The sequence below is a fragment of the Psammomys obesus genome, unplaced genomic scaffold (assembly GCF_907164565.1).
Source record: "Psammomys obesus unplaced genomic scaffold, mPsaObe1.curated_primary_1811, whole genome shotgun sequence".
Taxonomy (NCBI): Eukaryota; Metazoa; Chordata; class Mammalia; order Rodentia; family Muridae; genus Psammomys; species Psammomys obesus.
In genome coordinates this window covers 12304674-12326319 of record NW_026592890.1, presented here as the reverse complement: position 1 = coordinate 12326319, position 21646 = coordinate 12304674, and the positions used below count along the sequence as shown (strand labels likewise).

At 48.4% G+C, this 21646-nt stretch overlaps 1 protein-coding gene across 1 annotated transcript; it reads right to left on the bottom strand.

The window, feature by feature from the left end:
* Positions 1–1084: 1084 nt before the first annotated feature.
* LOC129683392 (centromere protein J-like) lies at positions 1085–20757 on the bottom strand. Its single transcript, XM_055616102.1, has 10 exons — positions 20641–20757; positions 16736–16951; positions 13500–13661; positions 12457–12556; positions 10759–10862; positions 9887–9985; positions 7571–7711; positions 5527–5611; positions 2612–2729; positions 1085–1274 (listed from the first exon to the last, which is right to left on the bottom strand). The coding sequence occupies exons 1-10, from the start codon at positions 20740–20742 to the stop codon at positions 1085–1087; spliced, it is 1317 nt and encodes a 438-aa protein (XP_055472077.1). The 5' UTR covers positions 20743–20757.
* Positions 20758–21646: the final 889 nt, after the last annotated feature.

The following is a 21646-nucleotide window of genomic DNA, read 5'->3' as shown; positions in this document are numbered from 1 at the left end:
GTGGCTGGTCCAACAATGGCTGTACAACCCAAGATGAGCCCAGGAATAGAGGATCTCTTCCCTACCTTGCCGACCCTCTGCCATCAAGAAGGCAAGTGCACTTTACCTTTTGGACTTCAAAAGGACAACCAGGGCAAAGGGAGTGACAAAAGTCCTGCTGCCAGCCATTCCTCCCCACAGGAAGATGCCTGCTGGGCACCATCAGCTAACACGTGGGAAGTGCTTCCTGTGTCTACTCACCTTTGGAGTTCGTGGAAAAAGCCACAACCTCAGAACTCCTCGTCAGAAGAGAAGGCCCCTCCATAGCATTTCTGCAGCTCCGGGGTGGGTGGTCAAGGCGACCTGGCGACTGTCTGCTGAGATTGGCTGCTGCCTACCAGCTACAGGGAAATCTTAGATATGGCACAGCGGAGTGCTCTCACAGAATGGGAGGGATGGCAGACAGACTCACAGGAACAAACAGGAGGCATGGCCCAGTACGTTTTTTGAGTTTGTTTTTATCTGTGCCTTTTACTCATGTCCTTGTTGGTTGACAGATCATAATTATGTGAATTTATGGGATAGAATGCTACATGAGGCTCTGTCTAGACACTTCAGAATGGTTAAATCATGTCTACTAATATACCAAGCACCAGTGAAGATATATCCCCAACTCTGGATCCCACTTATTAGACTCTAAAAAGGGGTAGAAATACACAGCAGGCGGGTGTCAGCCAAGCAAAATGTGAAGCTGGCTGTTGATACTGGCTGGTCCCAGGAATTACCTGGCAGCACTTAGGCTATATCTGTTTTATCCTCTGCTCCAGGCCCAGACCATGAGAGAAGACGCGGTCTGGAAAAGGCCAAGGGAGCTGTGCTTTTGGAAAGCCTTGTTTCTGGTTACTGCGTCTCTGACCTCTGTCTCAAGATGGTGGCTACGTGTTTGTTTGTTTGTTTTCTTTAAAATTTTTGGATGCCTCTCTACTCCTGATGTGTAGGGGATCTCCAGGATTGTCAAGGGAATCTATCAGTGTGAGCTGTTTGGTCTGTTTCGGTCGCAACTATATTTGGAGCCTAGTGCCTGACGTTGAGTCTGGTGGATGCACTACTTCCAGTCCAGGATGACAGTTCCCATCTCATCTTTGATTCTGACCCTCCCTGAGGCATACTTGGTCTCTTGGCAGCCATTGCAGTACACAGTCTTGGTGGTGCCATCTGGGAATTCCCTCCTCTTGAACCTGGCTGTGTGGATTTCTTTCTGTCCATTGCTGAACGTGATGGTTTTGTCTCCATTCCTGTAGAACAGAGAGATACTCTGGTAGTAGAGCCACGCAGAAGCCAACTGTGTAAGCATGGAAGAACTGGAAATGAGGGACGCCATAACACCACCTCGATCCCTGAGTCTGCCCTGGGGGAGGAAGTTGAGGCTGTCCAGGGCAAGGGCAGGCAAGGCGTTTAATTAAGGTTTAAAGGACATGAGGAGCCCAGGCTGGCTGAGCATAGGAAGGAGGGGGGTGAAGGAGCTAAGTGGGGAACATGGACCCTGAGACCCGAGCTCACAATCTGAGACGTGGTGAGCAGAGGCAGCAGGGCTGCTCAGTTCATGACAGAAACACAACAGAAAGAACCCTGGGTACTACGTCTGTGCTGACCCCGCAGGGAAAGCCATGGAAACTCTTTAGGGAATGGGGATCCCCGACCCCTAGCACACTGGAAGAGCTGATGATGTCAAAGTCATAGAGGAAACGTGTAGGACACACTGTAGTCAGGAGATACTGGGAACATCTAAGGTGAGTTTACTGTAAGCTTGCCCAGGCTGGTGGACATATGATGGCTGCAGGCCCTGTGGACCTGGTTGTCTGTGCACACCAGCGTTGATACAGTAACTTAGCACATTCTTGTTGCATTTTATGCTCTTGCTTATACATGCTGCAACAGACTTATGCTTCTACACAACATGGCTTTGCAGAGGTGAACACTGAAGACTCTACTCAAGGCTGGCCAGTTTCGGTCACCTAAACATTGACACGTGTCACCTAACAACAGTGACACACCCTGAGGAATACAGAATGAGATTAATCTGATACCAAGCTAGATGACCATGACTTTAGCTGATGAGGTAAACTGTAGAGCCACCTTTGTCCCCGGAGTCAATCACAGCACAACCTTGGAGGCATATGGCCGCCCTCAAACTTCTAGGTCTAAGCTCATAGTCTCCATAAAGAGATTTGAACTCAAAAAAATCTTGTAGGCCCAATGGTGTCATATTTGTTTTTGTCATGCTTTTGGTGTTATATTTGGTTTTTAAAATATTTCTTTATTCCTATGTGTATGAGTGTTTACCTACATGCATATCTGTGAACTACAAGAGTGCCTGGTGCCCACAGAAGTCAGAGGAGGCCATTGGGTCCCCTGGGACTGAGTTACAGATGGTTGCTAGCTGTTATGTGGTTGCTGGGAACTGAACCTGTGTCCTTTCCGAGAGCAGGCAGTGCTCTTAACTGCCGAGCCATCTCTCCAGCCCCTGTTGTTGTATTTAAATGCGGTCAACACTTGCAAACATGTAAATACGCTATAGGACACGAAGCACAGCATTGGAGTCTTGGCTCACACAGGTTTTGGGGGTGCTGACCTTTTCACTATCACAGATGTCCCATCGGGGAACACAGTCTCCTCACATCCATCCTTAAGCTGTTTCACTGTCCCGTCAGGAAACACAGTTTCCTTGGAGCCATCTGGGTAGAATTTTTCTGCAGAACACATTCATTTAAAGTACATTATTATACTGAATGAATTTGGAAGCCGTGTTGAATCTAAATGACCCATGTTAAAATGTTAATGAGCATGAGCTCCTAGTCTTATGAGTTTGTAGGCAGGATCGGCAGGCATCAAATGGCATGTTGGTCCACGAGTAAGGCTATGCAGTAGTGTGGATGGTCTCGAGCACATAACAGATTGCGGGTTTTTCTACTTGGTGATGCTGAAAAAGTGATACACCTTTGGTAGAAACCAAATTCAAGTGTCAAAGCTCTGATATTCTTATGGGCTGTGGATCTGTGGTAAAAATCCTTCATTGGTGGCCGGCAGTACTATGTGCTGCAGTTCCAGGCTGACTTAAAAGAGGAATGCTAGAGGTGCCAGCATTCACGTTTCTCTTCTAGACTGCAACACGACTCAATGTGATCAGCCACCTCACATTCCAGCCATCGCACCTTTCCCAAGACATGGGACCTCACACTTTTGCCCTCATGCCTTTCCCAACACATGGGACTATATTTCTCTGAACTGTGAACCAAAATAAATTCTCCTTCCCTCTTGTTGCTTTTCGTCAAATATCTGGCCTTCACAACAGTGAAGGAAAAAAAAAAAGCGACCAAGACACTGTTGAAAATGCCTTTACTCTACCATCTTCACTTTCAAAGGCAAGCCTCTCGACTATAGTGACATCAGCCTTAAGCAGAGACAATGCCTCACTGTGGAGTTTGCTGAAGCACGACAGCACCTCAGCTTATCCACTAGCCAGGGCCGGATGACAGTGCATGAGCACTGTGCAAAGCGGTGCAAAGAGCTTTGCAATATGCATGTGCAGAAACCAGAAAAGGCTTCCAAGTGAAATGTTGTTGCTGGCTTTCCACATGTCCGTCTGATGTCCATGTTCTTTGTGTGCCTGTGTTAGTTAATGATTGGCAGTTGCTGGCAAACAAAAAGGAGCATGAACTGTACTTAGAAGAACGTGGTGTGCTATCTGACACCCAAGGAATAACCCCATTCAGTAAGTATTTGTTAGCATTAGGGTCCTGAGTGCTAAGGGGCGTGTTGGTGCGGTGCCCTGGAGAAGTCAGGGTTCTCTTTGATTCAGTAGCTTGAGAATCTCAGAATCCCTGACTGCCTGGTGCAGAATCAGTGCAAAATGGTCTTTGCTGAACTTCGTTGAATGCACACACAGGTGCACCCCCAAAAAATGGTATGAGGGGGACTGTGATGTTTGCTTTTGAATGGTCATGGCAAGACATTTTGGGGAATGTGAGCCATGCAAATGGACGGCAATGGAACTCAGAACCTGCTGTATAGTGAAGTGACATATTTGGGACATTCCACATAGACCAGCTGAGATTCAAAGACCAGATAGATCTATCAGACCCTTTTCTTTTTCACCAGACCTGGCTAACATCCACCAAACACCCTGCAGAGCATTTGTGAACAAGCCAAGTGTCATTTTTCAATGCCAAGTGTGTGCCAAAAGTTACTGAAGAGGTAATTGCTCTCCTGCCCACCTGTGTGCTCAGCAGCCTGTAAAAACCACAAGAGCACTGGCTGGAATACTAACACTAAGACAGAAGTGTCGTAGGGCCCCAAACACCAGAAGCCACTGAAAAGCGGCTCAGAAGTAATGCTTCCAGTGCTCAGGTTTGCTGCCCATGGTGTCTGCAAGGCTCAACTTTGTAGCTATGCTGATTACAGCACACAAAATTTGTGTCTAGAAATGGGGCCTAAGCCCAGGCTCAAAGTGCCATTCCCAAAGAAGAGTGAACCAGAAACCAAAACAACAAAACCAAACTACAAAACTGTCAAGTGCTGATCACCAAGGAATGTTTCTACCTTCTCTGAGTTCTTTCAAGAGAATCTGCAGCTACGGGCCTTGAAGTAGGATCGGCACCGTCAGTCCTGTGACCTGCTGCGTCTGGGATACTCTCACTAAGAAACTAACATGAAGTTTGGGCTATCGTGCCTGGGAAACTGACAGAAACAAACAGAAGGCTTTCTGGAAGGGCAGCTCCAGCCTGGGCCACCTGGCTGTTACAGATTGCCACAGTCTGTCCTCACAGGACAAACTGGACAAGTGAGGAGCTGTGGGACCATGAGGACTTTAGCCGTGACACACTGAGCTCCATGTCTGGGGTCGGTCAAGCTGTCACCAGAACAAGGCTGAGAGGCAGATAAGTGTAAAGTGACTTGAGAATTAAGGGAAAAGGAGAATAAAACAAGAAAAGGATAGTATTAGTCGATACACTAGATAGACCTGAAAAGGAGCAGAAGTGAAGTGGAAAGCGTCAGCAATCCAGGAAGGACAGTGGAGAGCGCGCGAGGTTTAGTTAAAGAGAAAAACGGTGAACTAGAGAGCAGTTCTAAAGAATTTACTGGAATGGAATGACTATGAAAGGAAATGTGTTCAGATAGGGGCAGAATCGCTGGCCTGCTGTATCTGTGATTGGAAGGTTAGAAAGATAAGGGATGGAGGACAGTCAGTGTCCTTGAACTTAATAATATAGGCGTGCCAGACAAACTCCAGGACATCCAATGTGATGAACTTCAGGCAAACTAAAAATGGCTCTTTGGTATGATTTTGCTCTTTGTACTTCACAGAGTGTTTTCTAATTAAAAAAAAAAAAAAAAGACATTAAGAATCTAACTGGGCAGCCTGCACTTTTCTTTGGCGAATCTAAAGGCTGATGTCTGCTGCCCTCTCCCCACAATGCTTAAGCATCCTATTGTCCTCAACACCAGCACACGAGGTGCTGGACCACAGAGATGGGTGACACAACTCACCGGTCCACTTGTTGGGAAACTTCACAACTTCGACACCGTCTGGGTAGGTTGTGTGCGTGGTCTGAGCATCCGCATAATAATAAATCTGTGAGGACAGGAAACCCATGCTGGGAGGCGGTTCGCCTTACATTGGGGGCCTCGGTGGGATTTGATCAACTACTTCCCATAGGTGGCTGAGAGTCCAGGCTCAGCAGGTGAGGAAGGCATGACCACGTCTGTGGGCACTTCCACAGCTGTGCAACACCAAGACATGGGGCTGGTCACTGGCTCCCTAGGAGTGCCTATTGGTTATTGGGAGGCCGTGGGAGACCACTCAGTCCTCAGTTCTGTACCTAAGCATGCTCTAACTCGAGACTTGCTGAGCCTTCATGCCTCTTGGGGGCTGTATCTGGTGAGTTCTAGGCTTGGTAGACATGGGCTGTGAACCCCAGTGTCCCATGAACTCCATAGTTTTCAGACTAGTGGACAACTGCAACTCAAGAGAGCAGATCTCACAAAGTGCCTTGGACATTCGTGGGACCGTACCTTGAGACCTTTCTAACAGTCTCCCTTGGTTCCCAAGAAGAAAGAAACAACATTTATAAGTGTTGGTGCAGCAGGTGCTCCTGATGCTAACTCAGCCCCCACCCCCAACAATATACCCCACAGCCACAGGGTGGAATGGGATTGAACAGGGCTCTTGTCTGACAAGAATGTGGAAGAAAGATACTGCTCTCCTCCTAATGCAAACCCCTGGATGGTCCCATCACATCAGTCCTCTGCAGCGGGGCAGGGGACATGGGTCTCTCCATCCACAGAAGTGGAAGGAGAAGCTAGAACATCTTTAGTGGAGTCATGTTTTTGGAACATCTGTGACTCTGAGATTGGAATGTGTTTTGGTTAGCGTCTGTCAGCTTGGCACAAGCTGGAGTCATTTGAGAGGAGGGAACATTAGGAGAGCGCGGGCGAACCCTCCATTAGACTACGCTGTGAGCGAGTCTGTTGGGGCATTTTCCGGGTCAGTGACTCATGCGCAAGGGTCCGGTGACTAACGCTCAGGGTGCCGCACCTTAGCAGGTGGACCTGGGTTGTATAAAAAGCCAGGTGAACAAGCCAGTAGGCAGTGTGCCTCCGTGTTCGCTCAAGCTCCTGCCTCCAGCTTCCTGCTTGACTTTTTCTCAATCAGTGACTGTGTGATGGGGGCACGTGAGCCAAATGAAATCTCTTCTTCCCAGGCTGTTGTTGTTGGTGGCATTCGTTACAGCGATAGAAGGCAAACTAGGAAAGGGAGCTTCTCTGTTCCATGATTTTAGAGCATTCTCTTTAGATTAGCAACACGTCCAAAGCCAGGTGGGTGGAGGGGCTTGCTCCTGTCTCCATTACCACAGGAGTACCATTTCCCTCTGCAGGTCAGGAGACACAGGAGGGAGTCGGCAGCTCCTGGACATGCCCCTGGAGGAGGGCATGCTCGCAGGCCTCTGCAATGTCTCACTCATCCGGCACTGAGAGGAAGTCAAAGCGGGGGGGGGGTCTTGCTTCTAGCCTGTGCTGGGCTCAACAATCTCTCCTGGCTCATCCCTGTTGCTTCTCACCTGTCGTTCTCTGTCTGTCCATCCTCCCCACCACTTCTGTCTAAGAAACATGTATGTGCCCTCCACCCTGCCCCAAGGTGAGGCAACACAGCTCTTTGTCTCACTGGGCCATGGAGTCCTAAAAGTCGTCACTCAAATAGGTCTCCTGGGATTTTCTGGTTCATTTTTTTCCCCCTAGGCATGCGGTTTCGCTTAGGTCAGTGGAAGAACATGATAACAGGAATTCACAGTAGTGGGGTGGGACAATGGTGAAAACACCACCGATGTGCAAATCTGCAGGTTGAGACCACGAAGGACCCTACCTACATCAGACACCATGGACAAAAATTCTCTCTAACAACAAGGTTCTGACCTTCCACGTTCCCTCATGTCCTGACACCAGGAGAATAAAGGAACATGCACCTGTTAAAGGTTTGCTAGTAACTGGGTAGCCTCTGATTCTATAAGAGCACAAGTGTGTCCATTGCACGCACCACTCTCTGGTCAGGCTTGACCTTCTTCATGTCACCATTGAAAAACCTGATGATGGTCGTCTTCTTGTCAGCGCTGATCTCCTTCCTGGTTCCGTTAGGGAAGGTGATGATAGTTCGCCCATCACTGAGAACCTCCTCCACCTTAATGGACACACAAAAACTCCAGACAGGGGGTCATACAAGCATTGGTGCTGCGGCTACACTGTTTCTCCTTGAATTCAAAATCTCTGCCCACTGTCTGCCTTGCAGGGTGGATACTCTCTCTCTCTCTCTCTCTCTCTCTCTCTCTCTCTCTCACATACACACACACCCTATACTGTTGAGCTCCCAATCCCCACCCTACATTTGGTTATCAATAATAAGTGTTATGATTTGTTTCTCAGTGTCTGCCTTTCTTCAAGTTGGTGCTATGCAGCGGCCATGAGTCTGTATGATCCATCAATCTAGGATCGATGAACCTGAAATCCCGGGCCAGCTAAAACTGTACAATTAATATGTAAACATTAGCCTTTGTGCACTTTCTGCCTTTCCATCTCATCCTTTTGACTCATACGTTACACTAATGGTTTCATGGAGTTAATAATCAGCAAATAAATAATTTCAAAGCTGTACTGTAGGCTCTCAATCTTTACCCTGTAAAGACTAGTGTAAAGAAAGACACTGGCAGAAATAATCTCAATTTGAGGAGTTAATATATGTGTATTTTTAAAACTGGCAGCATTTATTAATTATGCTGTATATTATAATTATTCTTAAAATAGCTGGAAATATAGGAGCTGACTCATTAGAGTTAAGAGCTAATACTTCTGAACAAATCAGAAAGATAGCCAACAAAACTCAGCTTCCAGCCAAGACAACAGACATCCTGTTGGAAGTTTGAACCAAGTCTACTCCATCCCTTGCTCACAGACCCACCAGGCGAATGCATGAGTTGTGTGCTGGTGAGAATCAGAAGATGAATTCTCGTTCTCAGCCAACCAGAAAAGCTCCAACGAGGCTTCAGTGACTACGTGCCTCTCACAGTAACGAAGCACATGTGTTCTTAAAATGCCCCTCACAGGGAAATCATCAAACCAATTATGGCTGCACGAATCAATGCCAGAACAGTGCTCTGACAGAAACCAACTGCATAGACTACGGTCATCGTATAAGTCACTAAGGAAGCTGAAAATGTACTGTCCCTCATGCCGTGTGGCAAGAAGCCGCCCGCCCTATTGCATGTTTGGCAATGGTGGCTCAACACGCCTGTGTGTGGTAAGTCACATACCACTCTGTCCAGTCTACATCAGAAACTGAAATAGACAGCTGTGACAATGATTGTGCGTTCACTCTCTCAGACATGTTATCACCGCTTCAGTGCCTTCCGCGTTGTTTGGAAAATGTCATAGCCAGTAGTGCGTGCTGCTACGCCAGGGCCGCCTTGCTCCTCACACTTACCATGTCTCTTGTTTGCATCCGGAGGCCATGTTGAGTGACGGTGGACACATAGGTTGTGTGAGTCACTATGATATTCACACAATGGTGGCGTCACCTAATGAAGCTCTGAGAGCATGTCATCACTGAGTCATGTGTGATTGTGAGATTCTTATTATAAAACCGGGATACGAGCTATTATATCACAAAAGGGGATGTAAAGCTAGCATGCTCGAAACACCGGGTTCCATCAGAGGGAGAGGCAGGGGCATCAGAAATTCAGTGTCATTGTGCTACATGGTGAGTTTGAATACATAAGACCTGAGAACTCTCAGGGGCAGGGGAGAAAAGGAGGAGGAGAGAAAAGAGGAAGAGGAGGAAGTGAAGGAGGAGAAAATGAGAAGGAGAAGGAGGAGAGGAAGACGAGTAGGAGGAGGAAGAGAAGGAGGAGAAGTAGGAGGAGGAGACTATAGTGAAAAACTGTAAAGCCAGGCAACCGTGCTCATCTACTCAAAGTGTTTTTTTCTGCTTTCAAGGGTGAAGATCTTCCTCTATTCACCCCAAAGGCCCAAAACCAAAATGAAGTGAGGAGACTCACTCTGGCCAAAGAGGGTGAAAGCAAGGTGCTTTGAGCAAATAGCTGGGCTGTCACTGCTCCAGCTGCTTGAGGCCAGGTGGCACACCCCTGCCCACCCTCCCTGAGACAGTCTCAGCACTCTGGCGGCAGATCTCTGGGACAAAAGTGCTTCTTGAGGTAGCGGTTGGGAGGCGCCGAGCTGATGCTCTAGAGAAGCGTGACAGCCGCTAGCTTGTAGCCCCAGGACAGTCTTCAGGGCTCGCACTACTCAGATTGTACAGCACAGGGAACATGGTGGAGAAAGGCTACGTTCTGCAGCCACCTACCTTGCCGTTCAAGTGTCGCTTTTCCTGCATCTCAGTGTCCTCATTAGTGTCTGTGGTATATGGCACGTCTCTAGAAGGTCCTGACTTTGACAGAATATTCTGTAGAGAGATTATAACCACTGCCTCCTGTCCCCGTTCCCCAGCCATTAGAACTACAGACAGGGCCATCAATGCTGGCTCCTGAGACGGCCTTTGTGTTTCTAAAAAGTGTTTTCTCTCATTTGTGGGCTCCATATGAACCAGGGTGAGTATGGTGACAGTCACCAAGTTCCGACTCTGTGTGCACGTCACTGTGGCCCTGAGGTATGTCAGTGGCTGGAATCTATTAATGAACTCATCTCACCTTGCCGATCATGTTTGGAAGGCTTACTGACTGCTTTTAGGGGACCCTCCTGCCGCCTAACTATGACTGTTCAGCCCATAGAGTAAATGACGTTTTCCCATGGAGAAAATGGCTTAATTCTGTTGCCATTCCTATCAGACATTGTGTAGCTATGAGGTGACTGGCCACGGATCTAGGGTATTTCCCCTGCACTTTTATTTTTTTAATTCCACTCATTTCTGCTAAGAATTGCAAATTAAAAACAAAACAAAACAAAACAGTAAAACCTTGGCTTCTGGATCCTTAGAGTCACAGAGGCTTCACCTGCCTATGGCCATGGCTCTAATGCAGCTGGCCGATAGCTACAGAAACGCTGTGTTCTACTCTTTTGAAAGGCTGAATTCGGTCAGAGACAGGTGTGTTGGGGGCGGGGGAGCGGCATTCGCAGCCAGCATAGCCTTCTGTGCTCATGAGAAAGACAGCAGCGGTTTCTGCCACCACCTCCAGGCCCTTCTACCCCAGCCTCCCAGCCAGGTGAAACCCGACCTACCCGCAGCCACATTGCATTCTGGGAAAAACCAGGGAGGAGCCTTCTTGCTTGAGCCTGCATGAGAATCTCACCTTCCGAACTGTCTGGATTGGAGGACCATATATCTGAAATAGCAGAGAGTCGCTTTTCAAGGGACTGTGCACATGTAGTGGAAACTGTCATACTTTTAGTGCAAGTTCCGAGTCCAAGTTAAGTTTCCGACACCGTCTCTTTTTTTCTCCTGAGGTCACTGTGCAAATGTCAGTAACTGATTGTGTGAGAATCATGAAGTGTCGAGTGGAAACACCCGACCCTCGTCTGCTGATTGTGTCTTCACTCCATGAGGTGGTGGCCCAGATGACTAAGCTAGCAGAGGGTGGCCTTTGCCCTGAAGCTGTTTTTGCCCTAGTAGGGGGCAGACATAGGAAGAGAAAAACTACAAACTCACAGTTGACAACTGCCCTCTACATGTGTAGGAGGAAACAGAGGCCATGGGGAAGGAGCTCTGTGCATCCAGGGCAGTTGGAAACTGGCGGAGAGGTCATCATCACTGAGGAACTGAGAGTGGTACACCCACAGCCGAAAGCAGAGACTCAAGGAGGCTTCCTTGCCCCCTCTCAGCTAGCTTGCGTCATTCAGGACCTCTTGACTGGGAAAGAGCACTGCCTACAATGGGGCTTCCTATACTAATTCGCAAGATAGTTCTTCAGAGGCACGCCCACAGATCCAGCCTGATCTAAGTAATTCCTCATTAAGATTCTCTTCCTAGATGATTATAGGTTGTGTCAAGTTGACAGTTAAACCCAGCACACTGAGTATGAACACTCGGTCTTTATCTGGTGCTGCTGCTGGAGGAGATGTGGTTGGTATGACCTTGACAGGGGAAGTAAATTACTTGGAAGCAGGCTTTAAGAGTAAAAAGCCTCGCCTACTTTCAGTCTGCCCTCTGCTTTGTGCTTATAAGCACTGCCATTATGAACTAACCCTCTGGAACTGTAAGCCCAGATAAACACTTTCTTCTAGAAGTTGCTGTGCTTTATCACAAAGACACACGAGAGGAGAGGAGGGGAGGGGAGAGGAAAGGGAGGGGAGAGGAAGGGGAGGGGAGGGGAGGGGAGGAGAAGGGAGGGGAGAGAGCTGTATCTACCATGCACAAGGGTCTAAGGTTCAATAAGTCAAAAGGGACTCACAATGGTAGTGCAAGAGGGTGGGTGGGAGAAGCCAGGCTACAGGTGGATAACAGTCCTCTCTCTGACCACAAGGGGGAGCTGAGCCCCGCAGCCAGGCTCTGTGCAGAGTCTCCATGGCAGAGGGCAGAGGTCATGCACACCCAGGGGCATGCCCAAGGGCACAGAGAGTGTGATTCTCACCCCTGACAGTGGCCGGAGGGAGGCATTCTTCCTGCCATTGTGGGGTTCTCAGAACCTGCAGGTGGGACCCATGGGGACAGTAGAGGCTGCGTACCTGGACAGGCAGCTTGAGCTCAGAGAGAGAGCCAGGCAGGAAGGGATGCAACAGCAGGCAGAAAGGGAGGGGAGAGGTTGCCAAGACAGGAGGAGAAGCTCAAGTGGGAATCAGACACAAGATGGCCAAAACCCAGGGAGCTCTAAGGTCCTCAGCCACATGCCATATCCTGGATCCTAATGACCGCCCCTCCCAGGGAGCATCCAGCGGCGAATGCAGAGGCAACTGGGCCCCCTGCCACCTCACTCTCCTCACCAGCCATTGACTCTGAGTCCAGGAACGTGGTGTCAGAAGGTAGTTCTGTTGATATTCTGCCAAGGTGTCCTTGCAGAAATTTGGAGGACAGCTGCATAACCTGGGTACGAAGAGAGTCACAAAAGCAGCGTGTCGTTTTCCCCAGCAATGCCACCACTTCAGTGACCAGGTGTTTGTGCACACCCGTGTCAGCTTTCAGATACCTCAGTCACTTCTTGGACTCTACCGAGAACTCTGGGCTCTGCTCCCTAAACTCAGGGAATGGACATAACGCAGAAAATTTCCACCCATACGTTACGTTAAAAAAAAAAAATCAGTTCTATTCTTGTTTTAGCACTGACGGCATGTATAGAGACATAGCTATGTTTAACAAATACCTGAGGCCACTCTGAGTAACAGAATAAGTGATCTTGTTGGACTTCACGTGACTGGGATAAAGCAGGATGTGTTGCTGGGAGGAGATGGGGACAGGGGAGGTCTGCAAAGTGCTTTCTGCTCAGACATGAGCACCAAAGTTCAGATCCCTGGACCTGCAAAAGAGCAGGTGTGGCAGCAAACCTATAATCCCAGCAGAAAGCAGAGGCAGGTCGATCCCCAAAACTTGCTAGCCAGAGATGGAGTCAGCCAGAGAAGGCCAGGATCAGTCAGAGAACGTGTCTTTTAAAATGAGGTAGAGGCCCCGGACACCCACTTGGTGGTTAAGAGCTGTTGCTGCGGTTTCAGAGGACCCCAACTTGGTTCCCAACACTCATGTTGGATGGCTCATGACCACTTGTCACTCTAGCTCAAGGGGGTCTAGCACACCCTCTTCTGTGCTCACACACATACACGCACACTCAAGTGTGAATGTAAAAATGATTTTTAAAAATGATGTGGAGACAGATATACACACAAACAGAGAAGGGGAGAGAGAAAGGAGAGGGAGAGAGGGAGGAGAGAGAGAGAGACGGAGAGAGGGAGGAAAGGAGGGAGGGAGGGGAGAAAAGGGAAGGACAGACAGACACTAAACACAACTGTACAAGTTCCCAAGTTCCCAACGTCACCTTTTCGTCAAAAGACATAAAAGACAATCCTTCATCTATGGAGTCTGATCCTCCAGTGGCTATTATACTTCCGTTTTGAATACTTGCAGAAGGAGGGTCATCTCTGTCTTCCCATGATGTCGTTTTATCTGAACCAACTCCCTCTATCCTTATGTACACTGGCTAGAAACAAATGTGGGGGATTTGTATCAACATCAGTAAGATTGCCCCCAAGGTGTGAATTAATGCACCCCATTTGCTACCCACAACCTGGACTATGACAACCCCAGGTTTTCAGTTGCCCTAGGGGAGCAGGAGAGAAGCTGTTCCCGGCACACTCTCCCCCACAGTCTTAGTTCAGAACTATTGCACTTGGTAGATTGCAATCTACAAAGGGTCTACAATCTGTAGTCTAGAAAGGGCCTGACGCCACAGAGAACAAAGTGCACAGAAACAAATGTAACAAATTTTGAGAGAAACGAGTTTCTAGCCTTTGTCCTCTTTTTAAAAATCAGTGGGTTTTGGTGTGTGGCTTAGGCATTCATTCAGTTATTATTTCTCTTCGGGCATACATCTGCCGTACAGTCTTACTGCGTTCAGATAATTGATCACTCATAATCTCTTCTGCTATGGACCCCGAACTGGCAGCCAAGCTGCTGCACACAGGAGGCCCATGCACAAGAGCAACAACTGCAAAACCACCACAGGCAGGAAGGACACCTGAGGGCAGGGGCCCACAGGCTTAAAGGGCACGGCGAGGGAGGATCAGGTTTTCATCTGCTCACTAGTAACGGCTTGAGCTAAGACACGGGGGCTGCGTCCCCTGCACGTTAGCGAGACTAGACTGCTGCTCAGACACCCCTGGCTAGTGCTTGCTTTCTGCTCCTTGTGACATCAGTTCCAGACCATCACAGGACCCCAAAGACTAAGACTAAACAACCCTAACCCTCCTGTCCTTGCATTATGGGACTTCAGCTGAGCATGGAGGGGAGCAGGAAATTTGCAACTCTTTAACAATGTTTATTTAAAGTTTTTCATATGATATCTTTTGATTATGTTTTCCCCTCCTTCAACTCCTCCTAGGCCCTCCCCTCCTCTCTACCTGCCTATCTTCATATTTTCTCTCTCTCTCAAAAACCCCAACAAACTAAATGAAAAGAAAAAAAAATAAAACACACACACACACACACACACATGCACAAACCCCAAAACTAAAAACAAACACAAACAAAAATGACACTGAATCTGTTTGTGTTGTCAAGCACTCAGGAGCACGGGGCCTGCCTTGGAGTATGGCTGACACACCCAGCGGCAACCCTTTGAAAAACACAGATTTTCCCTTTCCCGGCTGGTATCATTTGTGCCAGCTTTTTGGTTAAGGGTTCGTCCTTGTGTCCACTTCCCCTTCTCGGGGCCGGGATCTCATCCGGTTTGAACTGTGCTGGTCCTAGTGTGCTGTCACAGTCTTTGTGTCTCAGCGCTACTGTGTCTGGATATGAGGCTGTTTCTGCGGAGCCGTGAGGGGAGGGGTTGGATGGGGACAGCTCATTTAGGACCAAGTGCTCTAAAGTCTCTCTCTGTGCATTGCCCATTTGTGCCTTTCTACGTTAGTTACTATCTACTGCCAGGAGAAAGGCCTCGGGTGAGGGTTAAGCTAGGCGCTGATCTAAGGATATAGCAGTTTGTGTTAGCAGGACTCATTTGATTGATATCTTCTTGTGGCAGAATAATTGGATTTGGATCTCTCCTAGGCACATGGCCTATCTAGTCTCAGTGTCTTGTCCAGTTTAGCGGTGTCAGGTATGGGCTCCACCTCACTGAATGAGCCTTAATATTCAATAAAGAAGTGGCTTGTTACCCCCATGATATTTGTGCCACGACTGCCCCAATGTATCCTGCAGGTAAGTCTCCCTTTCAAGGAACTGGGTTTGTCGTGGGTGATAATTGATGATTACCTTTCTCCTTTGGTAGCATGCTGAGCACCCACATATACGTACTAGTCAGTAGGGGTGGAGCTCCTAGATGGCTAACAACTGGCTCTCCCCTTTTCAGTGAGGAAATTGTGTCTTCAGAAATAGAGCCTTACAATCAGTTTGCAGAGGGCAATCCAACAGTCTGCTACACTTGGGGAGTTCCTGGCCAATGACTCAACAAGAAGTAATCCGTTCCTGGCACTGGAGGATTTATTTGGTGGGCTAAGATATCTAGTTGGGGTATTGTCTTCCCCATTATATGGTGAATTCATTTAAATTCTTTTCATATATGTATATATATATGTGTGTGTATGTGTGTATGTGTATATGTACACATACATACATACATATATGACAGTTCTACAGTTGGTTCCCACATGACTTTTCAGAAGTCCTTTGGTTACACAACATTCACACAGCTGGCCAAAGACCTTCTCTTTCCCTCTCTGGAGGCTATCTACAAGTGTGTCTACAAGTGTGGGGTTGGTATTTTAAGTTGTGCACTGTCCTCCGAGGAAGAAGGGGCAGTGTGAACCTCTAACCCCCCTTTTTTTCAGTGCTAACTTACAGCTTTGCTCTTCACATACAGTACGCAGAGCAGACCTTTTGACATCATTCCTGGAACCGTGTTTGAATGAGGTCTCCCTGAACAAATTTACGACTGTGGCATTCACAGCTTTTTGTTTTGTTTTGTTTTTGTTGTTCAAAGTGTTGTGTTTGTGGTGCAGATGCCGTTCCTATCCACAGTCATGCGAGAAAGAAGCAGAATCGTGCACAGTCAGTGAGCATTTAAGAACTCGCCAAGCGATTACCTCACAGCGTGGACAGCCTGACATCTGATGGAGATTCTGAGTGACAACTTGCCAACTTGTGGGCACATCTTACCTACTCACTGTGAGCAGGGGATAGGGGAGACATGATAGCAACAGCTACAGAAAATGGCTCGCAAGACCCATCTCAGCGTCTACCAGTGACAGCAGGCAGCCCCGAGCTATGCTCAGGGTTAGATCTAGCTCCTACTCCCCCCTGTGCCTTGGAGGAGTTAACGACAGGATCCAGTCCATCGGCTAAGGTAAAGTAGGACCTTGGAGTCCCGAGGTGGCCTGGTCATGTGTGTAGCTATTCCCTCAGAGCTCGTGAGTGCCCTGGAGACTGTCCTCAAGGTTCCCAGGAAGGCCCACTCAAGATTTACTGTCACTTCTGTGTGATTTATGTTGAGGGATACTCAGTGGAGACAGCATGCCTGCATGCGGTTATCTCTGTAATGCAGAGAATCTGCTGTACCATACTGCCGGCTGCTTCTGTCTCGGCTGGCAAGGCTCCAGGGCTTTTTGTGTTTCCCGAAACCTTCTCCTTCAAAGTCTTCAATTCCTCTCGGAGATCCTGATTCTCTTTCATCAGGTCATCGATCTGACTCTGGAGGTCTTTGTGAGCTGCACACCACCAAGATGCCTGTCTAGAGAGCTGTTCCGCAAGGTCACAGATCTGCTTCTGCACCCCCTGGGGTGGAAAGAGAGTGACAGACACATCTCAGGTGCCCTGTGGGTGTACCAACCCCCAAAGAGAGTTCTTCCCCTGAGAGAATGGGGACTTCTGGGATGCCGTTCATCTCCAAAGGGAAAACCAGATGTCCACAGCTTCAGCCATCATTTCCAAGTGTGCACTAGGATTATTGCACATACCCCAACTAATCTAATGGATGGTGGGGTACAGCCTTTGCTAGAACACTTCTGTGAAAGAAATTCACTTCTCGTACTCACCCTTCTCCTTGGGGGGCAGTTGAAAAGGAGCTGCCACCATGAGTCTGAAAATGACAGAAAATGACCAGCCTCTAGTCCTGACTTCACCACTTCCTTGCTTGGATACCTTAGAGACAGGCCACCTAACATGTCTGGGCCTGCTTCTTTTCCCCCAGAGAGCAGAAGCAAAATGACCTTGGATGGTTATCTGACAATGAAGGCTGTTACTTGGGAAATGCCAAGGTTTTGTGTCTGCTGATGTGTGTGTGTGTGTGTGTGTGTGTGTGTGTTAGTTCTTTGTTACATGATGCCAATGTTAATGTCACGTATCTATTCATCTTAATATATAAACCCAACTGTACGCACAATAGGTACAATGAGACACCAACACTGGCTGCTCCCGCATGCTCCCTGGGTTTGAGGATTGAGGCATGGATGGCAAACGGGCAAGTGAGAAGAACCGAGGGGGGGGTGCTCTTCTGCCTGTCTTTGTGCGAAAGGACAGATCCAGAGAGACAGAGGCTCCCATCACAGGACAGTCATATCTGTCACCTGGAAGCTACTGGGCTAACAAGGTATGGTCTAGGAACGCCGTCCCCCATAGCTATTGCTTTCCCATCAGTTGCTGCCCTAAACCTCTAAGGTTTGTCCTTTGTCCTGCCACTTTGCCAAAGGTCTTCTGCTCAGTGTTGAAGGTGTTCCAGAGGAGCTCCAAGCCACCTCTCTAAGAAACATTGGCCCCGAGAGGGGAGCGAGAGAGACAGAGACAGAGACAGAGACAGAGAGAAACAGAGAGAGACAGAGACACAGAGAGAGAGGGGGGAGGAAGGAGAGAGAGAGAGCACTTCATGTTCAGAAGCCTGTCTTATTTTCTCTCTTCAGTGGTGAAGAGCTGAATTCCCTTTCCTTCCATGGGGATTATCTCCAAAAAGCAAGACTTCAACACACATGAACTGAATCTTAATGGGAGAATGGTACACGTTAGAGAAGAAATTTATGACCATATTATGCACGCAGTCCTGAAGATAACGAGGAAGTGATTGCAACTTAGTTTTAATATTCTTCTCCCTTCCTGGGAACTTCACTACCAAATTGGAGGATTTGGGTACAGAGAACTATGGCAGCAGTGCATCTAGAAACCTGAAATGCATCCCTGCCAAACAAATCCCTGGGACACTTTTTCCACATGGGATAGTTCCTAAAAAACATTCTGGGTTTTAAATTAATATATGTTAATTGTACATTTTGATGAGGGCATAGTGTAATATTCCTCCACCCCAAAAAAGTGTCAAAAATGCAACCTGCAATTCAGATCTTCCAGGTGGAGGCAGGGCTCCTAAGGGACACATGGAATTGGGGTCCTTGAATCTCCAGAGAACAGTGTTAAGTTTCCAAATCCAGAATGGGTGCGCTATAAGAAACTCTTGGCAGAGGATCACCTGTGTTAGTCTGTTACAAAATACCTGAGGGACTCAACTTACAAGGAAGATGGTTTTGTTTAGGCTTCTGGCTCAAAGCTTTCAGCTCACAGTTGCTGAGCTCCAGCACTCTGCACCAGTGGTGAAAGAGGATGATGTGATAGAGCAAAACTACTCACTTTATGACAACCAGAAAGGGGACAGAGGGAGGGAAGAAGGGAAGAAGGGAGGGAGAGAGGGAAGAAGAGAGGGAGGGAGGGAGGAAGGGAGGGAGGGAGAGAGAGAAATGCAGAATGGGCTGAGATTTCCATACTCCTCTCATAGGCATATCTCCAATGACCTGACTAATTACACTAATTACTAATTATACCTGCCTTGGTCTCCACCACCTGCCAATAGCATCGCCAGGTGGAGTCAGTGTAACACATGTGATCTTTGGGAGACATTTGAGATCCAAACTGTAACTCCCACTCACAGTCCTCCCCAGACCCTAGAAAACCCTGGCACTGGGAAGCTATTGACTCTGGAAGAGGGATGAACTGTCTGTCAGTGAGTGACTAGGTGTCAGATTCCTTATAAAAGTAAGATTCAGGGATGCCTGAAAACTCAGGAGGACTCCCATTTCACCTTCCCCATCCTAAAAACACCGTTTTCTTAAGATAATGAAATCCCGTGAACTTGTGATGTTCTCCGTGAGACACTGCTATACGTGCTGCCCACAGCCCTCAGCCTTTCTTCGACAGTGCTACGTGACCTCTATGACCAGAGGCTCACATCCTGTCCCTCCACATACATTAGGAACCTCTCACAGTGTGTGACACCCAGTAATGGGTGCTGTTCCTGAGGAGAGAGAGCCCCCGAGCCAGCTCTACGCACTGCAGTCTGTTTCACCCGTGGTTGCAAATCCTCCCTCCGTGCCTTTGCTTTCTGGCAAGAGACCTAGAATATTAATCTTCTGTGAGAACTATCCTTGAAATATTGAATATTTTTCTCACGCCTCAGAAAAAGAACACCTCTCCTTTCGTGTGCTCTATGAGGGCCATGCACTGAGGACCTCACCTCTAAACCCTCAGTCTCCTTCCTGTTGGCCTCTTGGTGACTTCCCCTATCGTCTCTGAGCCCCTTGTAAGGAGACCCTCACACATATTCAGTCAAAAGATCCCAGGTTTCCTGCTGTGGCCACCAAGTGCAGGCTCTGTGATACCACAGGCTGCCCTCTATAAAGCAGGGAGCCTAATAACCCTGCCAGGTTTGTACCATGGCTCAATACTGACAAGAACATGAGATATGTTTAGGCCAGGACCCAGTACTAAATAAACACTGTCAACATTAAGGCCATAGTGACCATGCCACAACACCCACAGTGAGCCCTCAGGTAATGCTGCGATGTGCATCTTCCTAGCTCTCTCACAGCTACTGGAAGCCAACGGGTTTTAAACTTCATACTCCAGGTTTTCTGCGGACCTCTTCAGTTGACCCAGGGGAAGGTGCAGGCTTTTCTGAGAATAAATGGCATCAGATCCTAAGAGACATTACATGGGACAAGGGGCTGAATGTGTAGACTCCTGCGCATGCATGTGCATGCCTGTGTGCGTGTGTATGTGTGTTGTTGTGTGTGTGTGTGTGTGTGTGTGTGTGTGTGTGTGAATAGTGGCAGGGACTTTCCTGGCAGACAAGGGGAACCTGGCAAGGACCAGGGAGTTCGCTGCCATGATTGAAGGAATGCAAATGTCCTGAAAATTTTGACCCATTTTCAGAAGCCTGGAGCCTTCTCCTGGATTGGAAGAAGGGAGCCAGTGTGTTCAGTGTTCTCATCTCTGCACCTGTCTCCCAGAGGCATCCCAGAGGACAAACTAGAGCTTGTCCAGGAGAAAGTGAAAGCAGCACACCAGCTCAGAGTGAGCTCACACCGAGAAGGCCCCAAGGGGCATCCAGAGTGGTAGAAAGGAACTGTGGGTCTCAGGACATGAGGAAGCGTTCTGCCCAGTCCATTCTCCATTCAAGGGATACTCTGCTTCTTGGCCTAGCTTACCGTGACATCCTCAGGCTTTTTGTCCTCACTAGGGACGTTGGCTATCGCATCCATCGCCTTTTCATGGTTGGCCCCTGCTCCCTGATTCGGGTCCTCTAGCATGGCTTGCTTCCACTGACTCCTTAAGCCTCGAGGTGACCAGTAAGCATTCTGGTTGTAAAGGAGAAGGGTCATGGGGATTTCTTGCTGCAGCCCACCTCTGCCTCTCCCATTTTTAGCCGATGGCCTGCCAATCCTCCCACATAGGATGGAGAACGCCCAACCACGCTTCACTGAGTGCCCCCCACCCTACTGCCTGGGAACAGTCTCCACCTGGAGCTGACCAAGAAAAGGTTCCCACATCTGGAGATCTGGAAATCGCAGAATGGAAAGGACCCAGCCACTTACAAGTGGTGTGTCCCCAGAGGTGGGTAGGAAATGCTTTGATTCAGAGTCAGCATGGTACCTGATCACATGAGTACTGCCAGCATGACCTTGAGGTGAGCAGGGCCTTGAGAGGGCACCCGGGAAGTCTTAGTCCTTCATAGACATCTGCTGTGGATGCCTTTGACTATCTCTCACCAGGACAAACCCCTTGTCTCCACCCTACAACTCCATAGCCTAAAACGATGACACAGAAGTGGGGGTTTATCAGACCTGAGAGTTGGGGCCACAGGAGAAGAGTCCAACAGGAGACAGCTGAGCAGAGAGAAAAATTGAGGAGCAGCCTTCCATAGGATAGCACAGGTGGCATTATATGACACCAGCAACCAAATCAGCTCCCTCCCACCACTAAGGTCTCAGTACAGCTAATTCCCACACCCTTTCCAATGGTGGCTTGGCGGCCAGTGGCAAGTTTGGTGGGGGGAGGATTGAGTACTGGTGAGTGGCAGGGATTTCTAGGCAGAGCCTTTGGGAATGTCCTGACTCCAAATCACAACTACAACAACACAGTTCCTGTGTCTACACATAAACACATGTGTTCATAAACCTAGGCTGTATATAAACAAGAATGAGAAGCTTAGCC

Coding starts and splice junctions, on each gene's coding strand:
- LOC129683392 (XM_055616102.1), bottom strand. CDS start 20,742: ATGCTAGAGGACCCGAATCAGGGAGCAGGGGCCAACCATGAAAAGGCG. Junction 10,863..12,456: donor GGACTCAGAGTCAATGGCTG/GTGAGGAGAGTG, acceptor CTGCTATTTCAG/ATATATGGTCCTCCAATCCA. Junction 5,612..7,570: donor TCAAGCCTGACCAGAGAGTG/GTGCGTGCAATG, acceptor CTGTCCTCACAG/ATTTATTATTATGCGGATGC.